The sequence below is a fragment of the Anoplopoma fimbria genome, chromosome 12 (assembly GCF_027596085.1).
Source record: "Anoplopoma fimbria isolate UVic2021 breed Golden Eagle Sablefish chromosome 12, Afim_UVic_2022, whole genome shotgun sequence".
In the NCBI taxonomy this organism is placed as follows: Eukaryota; Metazoa; Chordata; class Actinopteri; order Perciformes; family Anoplopomatidae; genus Anoplopoma; species Anoplopoma fimbria.
In genome coordinates this window covers 5827958-5844999 of record NC_072460.1, presented here as the reverse complement: position 1 = coordinate 5844999, position 17042 = coordinate 5827958, and the positions used below count along the sequence as shown (strand labels likewise).

Below are 17042 nucleotides of genomic sequence, written 5' to 3'. Positions count from 1 at the left end.
CAATACTTGTCAATGATATTTCAGTCTGGAACAAAGTAGTGGGCCAGCTGACATTGTCATTTTCTAAGAACAATGGTATTCTTTGGGAAATTATACATTTTACATGATATTACGGGCTAAAAAACACCAGTACGACACCAGATGGGAACAGGGTCATAAGATAACAGAGACCAGAGTTGTTAAGAGATCAGTTCTGTTTTAAACAAAGAGGATTACTTATTAAAATCTCACAAATTCGACTGAATGCTTACTGAGACTGAATGAAACGTTACGGCTTTCGCTTACAGACCACTTTGTCTCCGCTGTTTCTATTTCAGCCTCGGCCACACAGCAGACTTAATCCCCCATGGTGATCCCTCAGCAAGGCCCCTGACATCGAAGCTGGGCGTGATGTTTACATATCACACGATAGGCTGCTGCTTTCAAATTAGTCCCTTTGGGTGTATCGCTGTCTCTGTGATCTCGTAGGCCCTTGGCTAACTCCTGACTAAACATTGAGGCTCTAGCGGGGTTCTGTCAATCTCTTGAAAGCAGCACCAGTGTGTCTGACGGTCCCTAACGAATGGCACTACTCGTGTTAACATTTGTAGCGAGCAGCTGTTTTCTCTCTGTGTCACCACTACTGGGGGGGGGGAATGTTTAAGTGATTATAGAGAATGTTAAATTGCAGGGGGATGAAACTGTATTCGAAATGTTATTAGCAGAGCAAGAGTGTTTGGATCTTTTTTTTTTTTTTGTCGTCAGGGGTAACTGTTATGCCTTGCAAAATCACAACTAAAAATTGAAAAAAAACATCAAATTTAAATAACAGGAGAGCAGCATAAGATATTGTTAAAGATGAGAGCAGCAGTGAATTTCAGGCAGAATCTTCAGACGAAGTCTGGTGAAGGAAATGGCTTATTGTGCTGTGTATCAAACTATATATGACTTATACAACATACAGTTTGATACTCAACATCTGAGCCATTTCCAAAAACGCTCTGAACCTTGAGGCATCTCCTGATGCAAGTGAAAAACCTAAAAGTGGTAACACAAAACACACAAAGTCTTGGCAAAGAATTTAATGTTGTGCTGGACAAAGCTGCTTTTAACACAAGGCTAACACAATGGTGCCTCGCAACGAGATACAGTGATTGCTTCAGAGCTAATGCCATGATGCACTGACTGAATTGTGGACTGTGTACAAGGTGTGGCAAGATATATGCGGCAACTTTACAAGAATAAAAAATAATGCAACAAATACAATGAAAGTCATTTTTTACCAGTTAAAAGTAATTTGACAACACACACATTGTTGTTGAAGCCACTTAAGCAATAAATGACGACATTCAGGGCTGACTGAACGTTATATTCATGTTTTATAGGACACGTTAAGGAACACTTTGAATTTGGAAATATGTACATTTGCTTTCTTGCGGTGCGTTAGATTTGAAGATTCATAAGACTCATGTCTGTACATTAAATCTGAAGTAGAGCCTAGCATAAAGACTCGAAGCAGGGTAAAACGACTAGCCACACTTCGTCCAAAAGATAACAAAAACCCGCCTAACTCTCTTCTCATTATTCTATAGTAAAGACAATCTTTTGTCAAAAAAGTACATCGAGCGCATTTGACCATGTTAATGTGTTGGAATTCATTACAAAAAGTCATGCAATTGGATTTTTCTGGTTGCCAGAAAAAAGGTACAAATAAAACTACTGAGTGGCTTTCTTTTACTTGCGGACAGACCCAGGTCAGCTGTTTTCACCTGCTTCCAGTCTTTATGCTTAGCTAAGCTAACCATCCGCTGGCTGTATCTCCATATTCACCGTACAGACATTGTTATAGAACTCTAAGAAACTATTCAATACATTTTTTTAAAAAGTGACAGTAAAATCTTACAACTATAAACTTGCACAGAAATATACAATATAATCCTGCGGTAAAATGAGTTTACTGTATCAGCTGTGTTATACAATTTATTAAGCGTTTGCCTTTTCTTTTTTTTTTTTCTTTTTTTCCCACTACTATTATTCACATGTTTTTATAGAAATCAAATTTAAAAACTACTGCAAAACTAATTTCTCATAAAATATTGTTTAAATCATTGAAGCTTTGCACACAACAACTACTAATATATCAGATTTAATAAACAAATCAGAAAATCAGATATGATTCTAAACCATCCTGAGCACATTTTATAAAAAAAATGTCATCAACAACATTAAGTAAAAAAAACAGAAAGCTGTTATTGCATCTATGCTTATTAACAATGCGTATTAAGTGATGCAAACTTATTTAGTTCACTTTCATCTTGTACATTTGAAGAGAAAGGGCATTTTTCCTCACCTGTGATTGGATGGCTTACACTTTGTTTGTGATTATTGATAATATGCACTTAGATTGGGTTTTCTGTATATACAGGAAATGTCTTAGACTCTTTTTTTCTAATTATAATCTATACAATATTGTCTTAGCTGAAATCATCAGTATTTCAGAGTATGGATGATTCACTTTGTTTCATCTAGAGAAGCAAATTTCTGCCTTTTTTTTGGTACATTTATGGCAGAGTTTATTGGAGCTGGGTTTTTGGGGTGATCTGCTTTACTTAGCCAAACTCAGTTTTGGCTCACCGGTGTAGGCACTAGGTAGTCCTCATCCCCCTTTTCCAATCCTAGAGGGGCCGCTGCGTCGCTCTCAGGTGTGGTTTGGGTGCTATCATGGACCTCAGCTTCAGTCTGAGTGATTAAAGGGCTGGCCTCGATGTCGTCGTAATTATCTTGCGGGTCGTCCACTTCGTAGGACACCTCATCTGTGAAAACAATTAGTTGCCTGTTAAAATTGCTGATTTCTGACAATGCGAGACTTTGTCAAAGCTGGAAAAAAATGCATTCAAGCTGGTTGGGAACTTTCCAGGGCTTTGCTCCGGGGCACCCTCGTGGATGCGGTCGTCCCCTGTGGCACAGGCAGTGGCGGCCCCAGAGGTCAGCGGTCGTGCGACAGCCACGTCGTCGATGTCATCGTAAGGAAACGAGGAAGTGCTCCGTGCGTCGTTCTCCGTGATGACTTCGGCCTCAGATCTGAATCCTGCATGAACAACAGCGACGAGGCGCTTTCACAAATTCCTTGTTCACAACATCCTACACAAAATCACACTAAAGAGCGATTCCCATTATGAGAAAATTCAAACCATCCAAATGGACTCGGCCATGAAAGGTATGTTCTGCCATGTTCCAAGTTTGTGCTTATTTTTACTTTGACATCAAGTGTGAATATTAAATTGAAACTTAATTCATCCAAAAGGAGAGATTTCCCATGTTACAGCAAAAAAGAGACACACTAAGAGGTAAGACAAGAAAAAATAACTATGTGAATGAAATAAAAGGAAAATAAAATGGGGATTAAAAAAAGGTGACATTAAAAGTGTTAATAATTTGTGTTAAAATTTAATATATACTGTATATTGAAGTATATTGGAATATAAACCCCTATAAAGACAGGATATAATAATTTGAAGATAATATTATACAATAACATAAATATAATCATAAAAATATAAAAGCACAATGATAGCAATATAGCTGAGATGCCCACATAATGCAATGTACAATGAAATGCTGCTATATGAACAATGATATCTATATCCTGTGAAATATTGCTTTTGCCTGTTAATAAATTGTTCAATAATATTCAAATTCAATACTTTTTACAATATCAGCGGCAATGTTCTCTCATTACTGTGCGCCATGGTACTTTTCTATTTTAGTTTACTTATTTTGCTCAAGGTTACTAACTGTTATTTTTATTCTATTAGGCACTAATATAAGCATTATTTGTGATACACTTTCTGTTTTTTATTCTTATATTGTTGTATTTATTTTAGTTAAAATTTATGAATCTCCTTTGGGATTCATAAAGTTCTATATTACCTTATCTTTTCTTATCTCATGTTACCACACTTACGTTACAACACAAATGTATACACTAGTGAGATATAACTGAGGAACAGCCTGTTTATAGGCTACACTATTCTACGAATTGTTTAGGAAATTCCCCCCAAAAATACAAGTAAAACAAAAGAATGTTCATGTCTTGACACTCACCGCCACGACTGAATTCTTCCATTTCATTTGCTTTGCTCAACACGTCGTCATATTCGCCACTTTCAAACTCCACTTCTTTTTTTGAAAACATTCCTGCTACACCAAAAAAAGAGCATCAGACGTCTACTGGTCAGGACAGCACAAAAACAGTTAGTACAGTACACATGCGTATATATTAAAACTCTTTTTAAAGTCAGATTTTTGCTCCAGTGCTGTACTTTAATCCGCTTTCAAGTTAGCATTGATGGGTAACAGTGATGTGCTGTTATTTCAATTTGTAGATGTTAGAGCTGTTCAGCTATCAGAAATGACAGCTGAACAAAAGCAGCTGTTATTTTGAATGATCTTATACAGCAGCATACAGCAGTAAGGATTAAGTCAGCATGCAGAGAGAGTGGCCTCTTGTGGCAGAAGGCTCCAGTACACCTCCTTCATTACGTCGGTTAGAATGGTACACTTTTTCATGACATTAAATGTGAAACAAATGACCAATACTCAATTGTAACTGATACTCACGCGGGACGTTCTGCCTTTCTTTGGCTTTCTTGACGATAAAGATTCGTATGAATACGACAATCAATATCACTAGAACCAGAGTGAATCCTACCACCAGCAATATAAGCGTTAAAGAGGTCTTGGTGGCCTCAGGAGAGTTGCTTGTCGGCGCCTTATATCCTGAAATGAAACACAGCCATCTTTTTCTATTCTGCATTTTACTCACAGAGCGGGGATGCTGGATTATTCTAGATATTCTTAGCCTTATTAATCAAATCAGAATTTTTTTTGACTTAATGGAAAAGGATTTGTGGTTTTGGTTACCTTTACAGTAGATCTCAGCAGGTTTGACTTTACCACCACAAGACTTGTGGCTCAAGCAGTATCTGATGTCCAGGTGATCATCGGTGCAGTTCAGTGTGTCTCCCAAGGTGACCTTGAAATTAAAATGTGTCTGTCTTTAGAGTGATACCTTTAAATGCAGCCATACAAAATAATGGAAAGTTTGACAGCTACAATTGAGGGCTGAATATACTATAAAAAACAGCATATAGTGATACAGAAGATCCAGTGATGATTAATTAATGGAAAGAAACAAAAAAGATTTACCAGGTTTTCCTTGTTAGTGATCTTTATGCTATCATTGTGGCCTTCACATTTGAGCTGCTTACAAAGCATATCAGAATGTTCCGGGGTAAACTTCGGGGCACACACTTTTTCCGACTTGTTCCCATATTTGACTTCAATTTGACCTCCACAGTATGCTGTGGTGTTGAACTGGACACTGTCTGAAAAATTATAAGAATGCGAAAAAGGATTACGTTGTTACGTGTTGCCATTTTTGCTTGTTCCCTTTCTTGCCGGGAGTTTGATTGAAAGAACCATAACGCTCTTGTATATCTGTCTGGTAAATATGAAGCTGGATTCAGGAGACGGTGAGCTAAGCTGAGCATCAAGACTGGGAGTAGGGGGAAACATTTAGCCCTTCTCTGTACAAAGGTATTAAAACCAAAGAGTAAAAACGATAAGTTGCAGTTTTCAACATTATTTTTCATAAAATAAATACGTTGATATAACATAATCATTTGAAAGTATTGGAGGTGCTGAATAGGCTTTTATTTCGGTTAAAAGTTTGGACAGAGACAGCCAGGCTAGTTCCCCACTGCTCCTCATCTTTATGCTAAGCTAGGCTAATTGTCTCCTGGCTAAAGTGGACATGAGAGTTGCATCAATATTTTTAACATGGATCTCGGCTAAAAGAGCAAAGAGTAAGTAAGAAAAATGGAAAAATATTTTTGTACTGTATTTCATTCTGTATTTGAATGGATTCACGACTTCAGCTGCAAAGTTCAGAAAAATAATGTCACTAAGGAGGACAGTTTCAAGGCATCAACAGAGGAATCTTGTATTTTATGTAAAATGTGAAAACAAGTAGATGCTTATATTTTCTGATAAAATAGAAGCATCAAGAATAACGTGATAAGACAAAGAAGGTGTGAGGGCCCTAGAAACTTAATTTGGCTCATTGGTGACATATTTTGGACATTTAAAATAGTATTAACAACATTTCTTCAGACAAGGTGACAGGGAGATCAGATGAAAACTCTGCATTTTCGACAAAAAGCACAAACATACATACATACATACATACATACTTACTAACACAGTAAATGGACACCAATCTTCCGTCACACTTTCCCTTGAATCTCTTGCACTGGCCGAAATGATAGTGGTTGTCCTCACAACGAACATGGTGGTACTTCTTATTTGAACTAGACTGAAGACCAGGAAAGTGGCCGGGAATGGCGTTGCCACATTTCTGCTCTTGGCAAATGAGATGTGAGTAGTCATCCTTCCAGTTACTGTTGCACACCTCAATGCCATTTATCTTCACTGCACCGTAGCATCTCTCTGAAAGGGTGACATTGGGTTCATCTAGGAAGAGAAGCAATAAAGCAACAAGATCAAATATTAACGGAGCAACGACAAGTTGTGGTTTTCTGGAGGGATATATGCTGGAATATATATCTAGAAATAGCTGAACTTGTAAACCCCTGAAAATTATTATTAGTGAGTTAGTGAGCTTTAGAGGGTTTATTTTACCTTTGGATATAACCAGGCAAGCTGTTTTCTCATGCTTCCTCTGTCTTTGTGCTTTGCTACGCTAAGCTACACTAAGTTATCCGTCTACTTGTTGTAGTTCTTCATATTTAGCGTACCAACATGAGAGTGGTATGTCAATATTGTCATCTAAGACTTGGCAAGAAAGCAAATAATCATATTTCCTAAAATTTCAAGTCTACACCATTAATGACCAATCGGAATGATTGTGAAGTAGCATCTATAAAAAGAAAACAGCTATAGTAATAGTAGTTTTTCTTTGCAAAGATTTTATGATCATTTGCGAAGACAATCCTGCAGAAAATGTATTTTACCTTCACATTCAAGAAAGAGCTGCTGCTTTGATTGGTTACTCGTTGTCTCCCTGACACAGCCCCAGATGTTTTCCTCTTTCCCGGTACATGTGATGCGTGTGGTCAAGGGAGAATCCGATGTGGTTGTGGTCATGGACTTGAGCTTGCCGCATCCCAAACTCTGGCAAAGTCTCCCCCCCCAAGTTGTAGTCAGGCCCTCTCTGGAAATAGCACTACTATTATCCTGATGCCAGTGAAGAAATGCAGCTCCGCTACATGACGTTTTGGTAGTCAGCGCTATCTTGCTCCAGCCTAAAATAAAAGCATTCCAGGCAGAGGTGAGATAAGTTCAGGAAATGCAAAACTCACAAAACTTGTATGTAGCAAAAACTCAAAGATTCAGATTACATGTAATAATAAGCTAACACTGTGATCCTCTGCCATTTTGCCAATAGAACTACCCAGGGGCGCCGAAAAGGGGGGGTAAAGGAGACGGATTCTAGGGGCCCATGATGGAGGGGGCCCCTAATGATGATGAAATTATAATACAGAAAAAATTCAGAGTTAGTGAGTTAGTATTCAGAGTGCTCAGTTCTTCCCCTACTGTACATGTCAACTGTCATGCTGTTCTTCTTTCACAAATATGGTAATGATAGTCAAAAATACCATTAAAATGCATAATTGTATGTAAAATAGCATAAAAAAAATTTGCCGCTGTGTTGGGGGCCCTGTAAAGATTCTTTTCATGGGGCCCAAAATCCCTAGCGGCGCCCCTGGAACTACCACATGATGGAAATGCCTAAAGATTAGCTAATATATTTCTAACTGTTGGGAAAAAATATATATCCTTAATTAAAGCTGTGTGCGTTGTTGTTTAAAGGAATGGTTCAGTGTTTTTGGGGAAATATCTGCTTATTTGCTTCCTTGCTGAGAGTTAAGATAAAAAAATCAATACCACTTTCAGATCTTTTATCAAAAAGGAAGCTACAGCTAGCAGCCATTTCATTTAGCATGGTACAAAGACTGTGACAGCCACTTCAAGACTTCAAAACCGGCTTCTTCTTTTTTTTTTATTATCATTGAATGGAGCCAAGCTAGCTTTTCCACTACAGTCTTTGTTCTAAGTTAAGCTAACAGTCTCCTGTTGGTAGCTTCATATTTGTCATACAAACAAGAGTGGTTTCCATCTTTTCATCTTATTCTGTGCAAGAAAGGGACTTGGCATATATCTTTCCCCAAAAAACAACTATTCCTTGGAATGCTAGAAGAAAAATTAAGAATTGCCCATGCACTATTCTGACCTACACATCCTTACTCTTCCAGCATGAAGAGGTTTAGCCTATACGGAGAAAATACGAAAAGACTTGAGCTGGAATTCAACAAAGATAGGATTAAGAAAGACATGTTGAAAGTGATCAATCTGAGACAAATTCTGTAGACATACCGGAGCATTGGAGGCCACCAAGTTCGCAGGCGTCCAGGGCAGCAGTGACAGTACATTTTTCTAGTGACTTTTGTGAAGTATCACACTGGATTTGTGAAATGACACGACGCCCTGCTGCTATAGGACCGAAGGAGGCGATCTGCATGATAGTCGGACCACAGCCCAGCTTCTCACAGATAGCGTTTTGTGTTTTGGAATCTTTGAGAGCTTCTTTGCAAACTGGGAGCGACTGGCCTTCATAATCCACCTCCACATTTCCATAACATTTATCTCTTGAAGCATTTAATTTGGCCTTGATGCTACCTGCAACACAACAGTTCAAGAGTTAGAACCCTGACCATTTGCTCAAAGACAGAGAAATAAACAATCGGTTGTTGGTTTTTCCCAACCTGTACTCAATCTCAACTTGTCAAATAGAGGCGCTTGGTCAGCGTCTCTTGTCGTATGAGACGCAAAAGGCTTTCAGCTAACTCCAATGTAAACTCATCTGCGTCATTATTAGACGGTCACATCAACTGAGTTAGTATAAGAAATGAGGAAGTCCACTAAGGGAGGTCAGGGGGTTTGGTTCCCTGGTGGTAGTTGGGTACCTATAGCGTCATAGCTTGAATTGTAGAGCCACTGATCAAGCATCAGTATTTGACGAGTTGGGAGTGAGGAAGTATTTTGCCCATGTGGAGGGCAACTTGTTTCGACTTAAAATGTTAAGGCTGTAACAAATTAGTTGGTCTTAGGTTTAACTTCCTTCCAGATTTCACTGTAATCTGTGAGATGTTCAGGTATAACTGCCTAACAAACAGATTAACTGAAGGAAAAAAAAATCAATGAAAATATCACCTCCTATGCGAAGGATATAAGGACAAGAATCAACTGAAATTTAAGGTGGTAGAAATCCATGAGGCATTTAAGATGACCAAAAGGATATACATATCATTTTGAAAATAAAGTATAAAAAACTATCAATTACCTGAGCAGACAACATAGGCTGGGACACAGCTGGCGTCACCTTTGACAAAATTGCACTGGGACAGGTCTGTCGTCTCCTTCGTGGAGTGCAAACTTATAAAGGTCACATTCTTTTTTTGATGCTCGGTAGTGGGTTTGGATTCGACTGGATACCCGCACTTCAGTTTTTTACAAAGCATTTCCGACTTTTCCTTTGTCCAGGTGTCAGCACACACTTCTCCGCACTTCTCGTCCAAACAAACCTTGACATTGCCCCAACACTTATTGGCCAGGTCCACTTTAATGTTCCCTGTTGTGGTAACCAAACAGCAAAAAAAGATGTTTTCCACATACTGGCACCAGCAGATTTATTTCAAAACAAAACCATTTGTCTCCATTCATATGTATTTTTAAACTGGAACACAGGACTACCTGTAATGTAATAGATAATGGCCATGACGCATAAAAGACGTTGTTTTTCAATTCAAAAATGTAATTTCACATTACCTGAGCAATTCACAGTGGCAATAGTATCGTTGTGGTCAGATGTTGGTGTTGGTGTATTTTCACAGTCAAACAGAGATTTGGGGCTGGATAAGCAGTTGTAAGATTCAGGCCAAATGGAATAATTCATATTTGTATTACGGATGGAGTTATAACTTGAGGCGTTCCCACAGTTATTCTGCTGACACACAGTGTTTGCAGACTCTTGGTTCCATGTCCTGTTAGAGCCGGAGAGCCAGTAGATTTGGATGCCGTACTGTAACCCCACCATGCCAGAACAGGACTTATTTGCCTTCAGAAAAACCACTTTGTGGCCTGACAGGGACAAAAGAAAGACAGGCCGTTAGTATTAACGTGTTCACAAAATAGTCTTAATAGGGGTACTTTAGTTTATAAATTGTTAAAATGGTGAGATGTAGTTTTAAACTTAAACAATGAAGATATGTTGTTTTCAGCCATGAAAATCTAAATATACATATGTGCATACGGAAAATTTACGAAATTATCCTCCCTAAGCTTTTAATGGTCTGGTGATTAGTTATTTGATATCTTGTTTGAAATTTGTTGTAGTACTCATGTTCCGAGGATAGTAACAACATATAATGAAAGAAGAAAAAGAGACAGAGCATTGTCACCCAACCCTTCAGTTCCCCTTGGCTCCAAAGAGCAGTTTAGCACCTCACAGCTATTTGGGTTGGTTGTTTATTCTGCAACTTCACTGTTTTTGACTGTTATTATTCAGCCTCAGCAACATCATCAACCGCACTAAGTTAGTGACTAGCTTGTGAACATATCGGAGATTTTTACCATTTAAATTTGACCATATATTTCTCTCAGGAGTTGGTGCTATAAGAGAGCGAATATTGGACTGGAAATGTTTCAGGTATCCTAAAACAGGACTTTGATGCTAATGTTGCTCCATGTCAGCTGGAACTGACGGGTTGGAATTGGTGAATGACAGTCAGTCAAAAACAGACAAATGAAAAAAAAAAAAACACACACTCACCCGAACAGGTTATTCCGATTGCTTTCGTCCCGTCGACTTTGTTGTTTTGTTCATCTTTAAGACACTCAGATATGTGTGTGGTCTTTTCGTTGCATTCTACATTATAAGCCAGAAATACACCTGAACCCTGGCTGAATATTCCCACACTTCCTTTATTCCCACAGCCCAATAGTCTGCAGACAATATCTGAGTTTGTGTCTTTCCAATCTTTTTGGTCAACCCTTTTCCATTTGCCCTCATGCTCGATCTCCACTCTCCCGGCACACTTCCCAGGACCGTCCATCAATCTCACGCTCATACTATCTGCTCCATGACAGCGAGAGAATTGTCAAACATGAAACACAACATGACATCACAAATTGTTTTGCTTCCACCATCATGTCAAAGTTAAAAATAACAGGAAGAGACTATCAGAATATGACTATCACCATATCTCACCTGTGCAGACTACGTGGGCGGTGGAATCACATGTAAAAGGGTTGTGGTTGTGGTCACGCTTGGCTCTGCAGTACCACAGTGATGATTCGTTGCCAGAGCACTTCACGTTGTCCATTATCCCCTGCTTTCTCTCTTTGCTTTGACGTTTACGAAACACCTAGAAGGAAGCCGTACTGATAATCTGAATATCATATTATTCGTTTGTGCCAAACAGACATTACATTACATTACATTACAGTCATTTAGCAGACGCTTTTATCCAAAGCGACTTACAGGAAGTGTATTCAACATAGGTATTCAAGAGAACTACTAGTCACCAGAAGTCATAAGTGCATCTCCTTTCTTAAACAAGCATCTCAAAGCATAAACCAGAACAAAAGTATAGTGCAGAGGCAGATTACTACGAAAACAATAATTGCAACAGACTAATCCGAATATAGTAAGTGCTACAAACTACTACGAATAGGATAAGTGCAGTAAACAAATACAAATAAGTGCAGCGAACTGATACGAATACAGTAAGTGCAGCAACTAATACGAGTGCAATAAGTGCTACGAGGAAGGCTCAGGGTAGTGCTTCTTGAAGAGGTGAGTTTTCAGCCTGCGCCTAAAGATGGGCAGCGACTCTGCAGCGACATCAGACGATGTTGATTGACTCAACAGAACAGTGAAAGTTACTGGAATGAGATTGCTACTACTACTACTACTACTGATAATAATAATAATAATAATAATAATAATAATAATAATAATAATAATAATAATAATAATAATAATAATTATTATTATTATTATTATTATTATTATTTAATTTTAGGTAATAATAATAATAATAATAATAATAATAATAATAATTATTATTATTATTATTATTATTATTATTGTTATTATTACCTAAAATTAAAAAGCCCTCCCTGTTAGTTTCCAGTCTTGCCGCTAAGCTAAGCTAATCATCTCCTAGTTTCATGTTTTAGGGAAAGACATGGGACACGTATTGATCCTCTGTTGGAACTCTCAGCAAGCTAATGAATTAGCTTATTTCCCAAAAAATGTATTTCTTTACACATTTAAAGCGGGACTAGGTAACTTTTGTAAAAAGAAGAAAAGAGAGAAAAGAAAAAACATACTCTCCTTTTTAAAAATGAAAAGTTAAATATAGAATGATAAATATTTAAAACACAATGCGCAATGAAAAAGAACAACTGGCCATGTTGGCTGCTATTAAGCCATATTACATGGGCTTGCAAAATAAAACATTTATATAAGAAGTGCCGCTAGCCGTGTTTCCCTTCAATTGTCAAGCATATTAAAATATGCTCGACAATTGAAGGGAAACACTTTTTAAAATGTCACAAAAAATAAATGCTAGTTGGCACGTTTTCCATCATCTGGTTTAGAGCGAATAAACTTGGCTACAACAAAGTTTGGTCAGAAGTTGGAACTATAGGCTGTATGGTTGTTAACCGCCATTATACAGAAAGAGCAATTTCTTTCAATTGGGCAAGTTTTAATAGTTTTTGTCAGGGCATGTCAGCAAACAATATTCATGTTTCAAACTGTCAGGAGTCGAAGTCGAGCGTGGGCACGTGATATGAATATCCGGGAAGACGCAGACTTCAGAAACCGCTGTTCAGTCACGTGAGTTTAAGTTGTTGTAACTCATTGGGCAAATGCGTTGCCATAAGTCAATTGAGGAAGTTTCTGTGCGAACTGTACCGTTCCCTTAGAGGTTTTATCAAATGCGCATCAATGTGAATGTAACATGTAAACACGGCTACTGAACTTATGATTAAAAAAAAGACTCACACTCCCACAGTTCAGCTCCGAGCAAACCACTTTAGCCTCGTCGTCGTTCCAGTTGGAGGCGCACACGGGTTGACTTGTCTTATTCACTTCAATATGAACTACACCGTAGCACTTTTTTTTCACTAGGTTTTTGTCCTTCAGAACCACTTTAACATTGTCTGTGAAAGAGTAAAAAAAAATTAAAACAAAAGGAAAGTGTTTTTGACATCATGATTTCTTTTTCCCAAGTAAATAAAATATAAGAAAAAAACAAAAAAAAAGGTCATGGTCAAAAAGTAGAAATACCTGAACACGTCAGAAGTGTGCCAAGCTCATCATGACTGTCATTGTTTCTGGTGCCACAGTACATATGCTGGCACAAATCAGGATTGCTTGTGTTCCGCAAAACAGGTTTCCACTCTTCATTTTCCTCTTTTTGCAGCCGCCCGGAACAGACATTTGATGCTTCTCCTTTGAGCTGCAGTCTCTCATGACCTGTTCACAAACCATTTTCTTAATTCTCTGCAACACTCGAATAAACTTAGTGACTGTGTGTGTGTGTGTGTGTGTGTGTGTGTGTGTGTGTGTGTGTGTGTGTGTGTGTGTGTGTGTGTGTGTGTGTGTGTGTGTGTTGGTGTGTGTTGGTGTGTGTGTTACCTGTGCATATGACTAAAGCAGGGTTATTGCATGAACTTTCCTCCACAGCGCACTGCCACAGATGAGTGACATTTTGAAGTCCCGAACACTTGATCTTCATCTTCTTTGAATCACCGAATCTCTTTATAACCTTCCATCGCTGTTTAGGAATCTCCTTGGACGTGTCGCATCCGAGGGTTTGGCACAATAGATCGGCTTCCATCTTTCCTTTTATGTGAGAGGAATCACATGTACAGTGTTGAGTAATCATCATCATACTACTAAACATGTCACAACACCTGACACCTAACCCAAACAAAACCATTTACATGTATTACAAAGCCAAAAACAAACAGTAAAAACTGGTTTGAGCTTTAAAATATAGAAATAAAAAAGTTTAGTTATAAGTTGTCCCAACGAACACTGCTTTCGCCTCTACAATTCTCAGGTGGTTTCGTTTCAAGTTACTATGAGGATGGGACTGGGATGGGGGCTGGACCACAAGGTTGAAAACCACAGGATAGAACTACCTGACTTTGTACAAAGTGGATGAAACTACTGCACCTTCACCTCGATCAGCAGTAGAATACACATTTCTGCATAACAGGCCCACTTTTCAAATTTGACTTGATCTTTTAAGTTCGTACAGCTGTTAATAAATATAAACATTTACCGAAGTAGAATTTTGAGTGCAGAACTTTTTACCTGTAGTGGACTATTCTTATGTTGTTGCACTGAGTACGTCTTCTCCACACTGAGTAAAGACTGAATGCTGTTGAAGTGCACTGTATTCATGATGCTAACTCTTACCCCAGTTGTCATCACAAAAGTAACCCGGATACGTTACACCCCCGTCTGTGGAGTACTTGACAGCTCCCGCACACTTAAATCCATCCAGGGCTATTTTGATTGTATCTGGAGGAGCAAAAACAGGTAATCAAATTCCATCATCATTATTATCATGTTATTTTTCTTTGTTTTGGATTACTTTCAGCAGCACGTTTTGTGTCTCAACAAGTGTAGAAAACTCAGCTCTTACGTGAACATTCAATCTTTTTCAAAGAGCCCTTTTGGAAATGGCTGAGGTCCCAGCCAGGAAATGTACAGTCCCACAGACGATGCTCGCTTCCTTTGCATTCCACGTCATTGATCCAGACTTTGTCGATGGGCCAGGGCGGGGTCATTGTCGTGCTATGCTTGGGTTCCCCACAGTGAGTGCTTCTGCACACCACTTTTTCTGTGTTGTTGCTCCAAACACTGTGCCCAACGTAACCCAGTTTGCTATCGTGGTATATGCCGATGTAGCCTTTGCATGGGTTGTTCCCATCCTTTAGAATGATCCTGTCCTGACCTGGTCACATCACAGGAGGTTTAAAGAAGTGTGTAAATATACACAAGTGTATAAGTGTCCATTTTGTGGACTTCATGTATTCATTTTCTTTTTTAAGTGATCCAAACATATTTTGCAGTGCTCTACACAAATGCTGTGACAAAATGTGCTTTTAATTGAATGGAATTTTACAAACACTTTTTTTCTGACCCTTTTTCTTACCCTATCATGTGTTGCTATTAGTAGAAAATCTTCAACGCAACTTTAACGTGCAAATTTAAGAAACTATGTAATAGAGTAAATAAACATTTTATTTTACAAATCTGTCAATTCTGAATTATTTCCAGGAATATCTTTTTAGGTGTATCCTTGTCAAAAAAACTCTATTTAAATGCATTTTACAATATAATATATATATATATATATATATATATATATATATATATATATATATATATATATATATATATATATATAGTAAAAAGTAATAGGTTATTTTAGTTTGATCAAATCATTTTTTGTTTTTGGTTATTAAAAATGTTGAATGAGCTTTGTTTTCATGAAACGTTCGAGAGTTAAAATAAATATTTGAAGAATCTTTCATTCAACCAGTTTTTAATGATTTAATCCAAAACTATGGAATATTACTTTAGAATTAATTTAGATATCACCCACATTGACTGACTATACTAATGTATGACAATTTTAGCCAAAAGACAAAAGTGTCCTGATGTAACTTCTATATCAAGACACTTGCATTAGCACTTACATGATAAGAATTAATTTATCATACAGAGGAAGCGCGCTAAGACTTTTGGTCATTCATTCATACATTTTTATGAAAGATTTGGAAATTGGCACAAATTAGAAATGTACATGATGCATGGCATTTATTTCTACACATTAAGAAACGTCAAATAAAATGATAAATTATTATTTATATTTTACTATTCAGCTTTTAACCTGACATCAAAATGCGCCAAGTCAGTCAGCGTCACTTAATTAAGGCTGACAAAACCTTTAAGAATATTTATTTTCTGACTGCGGCATTTACATTTTCAAATCTTGAAAAAATAGAGAGGATGAATTGTTTCAATATGAACTCTTAATGAGTCAGATTTTTTTCCTTCATATCTAAACTGCTATACTGGAACTTAGTTGCTATGTTGCTGCAAACAGGTATAATTCTTCCTGTGCTTCTCACACAACCCCTTATCTTTTCATTGGAGCCTTTATCTTCAGGAAATAATAAAAACATATTTATTTTTTAGATTCAGCAAGACATTTCCTGCAGCACCTGCATGTGTTTGCCTTCCAAAATCACTATGTCTGACTGATATATACTTTTGAAATGGTCACAGATACAGAGAGTTGAATACAAAGAATAGTTGTAACTTACCTTGAGTGATCACCGGCTGACTTTGAGCTGTGTAGAGGAGGAGAAGGAGGAACCACATCATCGCTACAGCTCATGACATGAGAGTGAGGCAGACGAGTGATCGGCTCAGCTTTATATTGCCAAGGATGTGCCAACCGAAGACGGACATGAGCTGTTACATATATGTGGTGCATGAGAGTTGGTTAGACTCCCAAATATTGCTTCATGAAATAAAAACTGAATAGCTTATTGATATGGAGGATCTGCAGCGGAAAACAGAATATAAAACATTATTTTAAAAAAACGTGATATGTGTCCAAATGATCTGAATAAATCAGTGAGTGAAGGCTACAATAATAGACAACTTATAAAATATTTTACATACTTATATTTGTGTAGATTAAATATGTGAACACTAGATTCACTACAATAATAAATAGGACATAATTGTAGACACACAAGTGCAAAAAACATTAATGCGCAAAAGCATTGACCATAAGAAATACTTTTGACCCACTTCAGATTTTGTGAGATTTTTAAATTCATGTTGTTTGATAAATTGTGAGGTGATTTAAAATGCAGCA

At 37.6% G+C, this 17042-nt stretch overlaps 1 protein-coding gene across 2 annotated transcripts; it reads right to left on the bottom strand.

Annotated features, from left to right (window-relative positions):
• Positions 1-1053: 1053 nt before the first annotated feature.
• LOC129099829 (scavenger receptor cysteine-rich type 1 protein M130) lies at positions 1054-16540 on the bottom strand. Of its 2 annotated transcripts, XM_054609225.1 has the most exons (19): positions 16480-16540; positions 14790-15101; positions 14561-14665; positions 13772-13978; positions 13421-13609; positions 13136-13293; positions 11330-11486; positions 10892-11194; positions 9889-10200; positions 9404-9691; positions 8437-8739; positions 7014-7304; positions 6238-6513; positions 5188-5366; positions 4903-5014; positions 4600-4758; positions 4084-4179; positions 2890-3067; positions 1054-2812 (listed from the first exon to the last, which is right to left on the bottom strand). In XM_054609225.1, exons 1-19 carry the CDS (start codon positions 16538-16540, stop codon positions 2599-2601), a joined length of 3900 nt encoding a protein of 1299 aa, XP_054465200.1. In that variant the 3' UTR covers positions 1054-2598. The 2 variants fall into 2 exon arrangements, with proteins under 2 accessions (XP_054465200.1, XP_054465198.1); XM_054609223.1 differs by having other exon boundaries at positions 1054-3067; positions 4084-4176.
• Between the last annotated feature and the right edge of the window lie 502 nt (positions 16541-17042).

Excerpts from the sequence above, each read along its gene's own strand:
- LOC129099829 (XM_054609225.1), bottom strand. The coding sequence starts at position 16,540 with ATGATGTGGTTCCTCCTTCTCCTCCTCTACACAGCTCAAAGTCAGCCG. Across the intron at positions 13,979-14,560 it reads CTTTTGTGATGACAACTGGG|GAAAGATGGAAGCCGATCTA; the intron begins GTAAGAGTTAGC and ends CTCACATAAAAG. Across the intron at positions 11,487-13,135 it reads CGGAGCTGAACTGTGGGAGT|GTGTTTCGTAAACGTCAAAG; the intron begins GTGAGTCTTTTT and ends GCTTCCTTCTAG.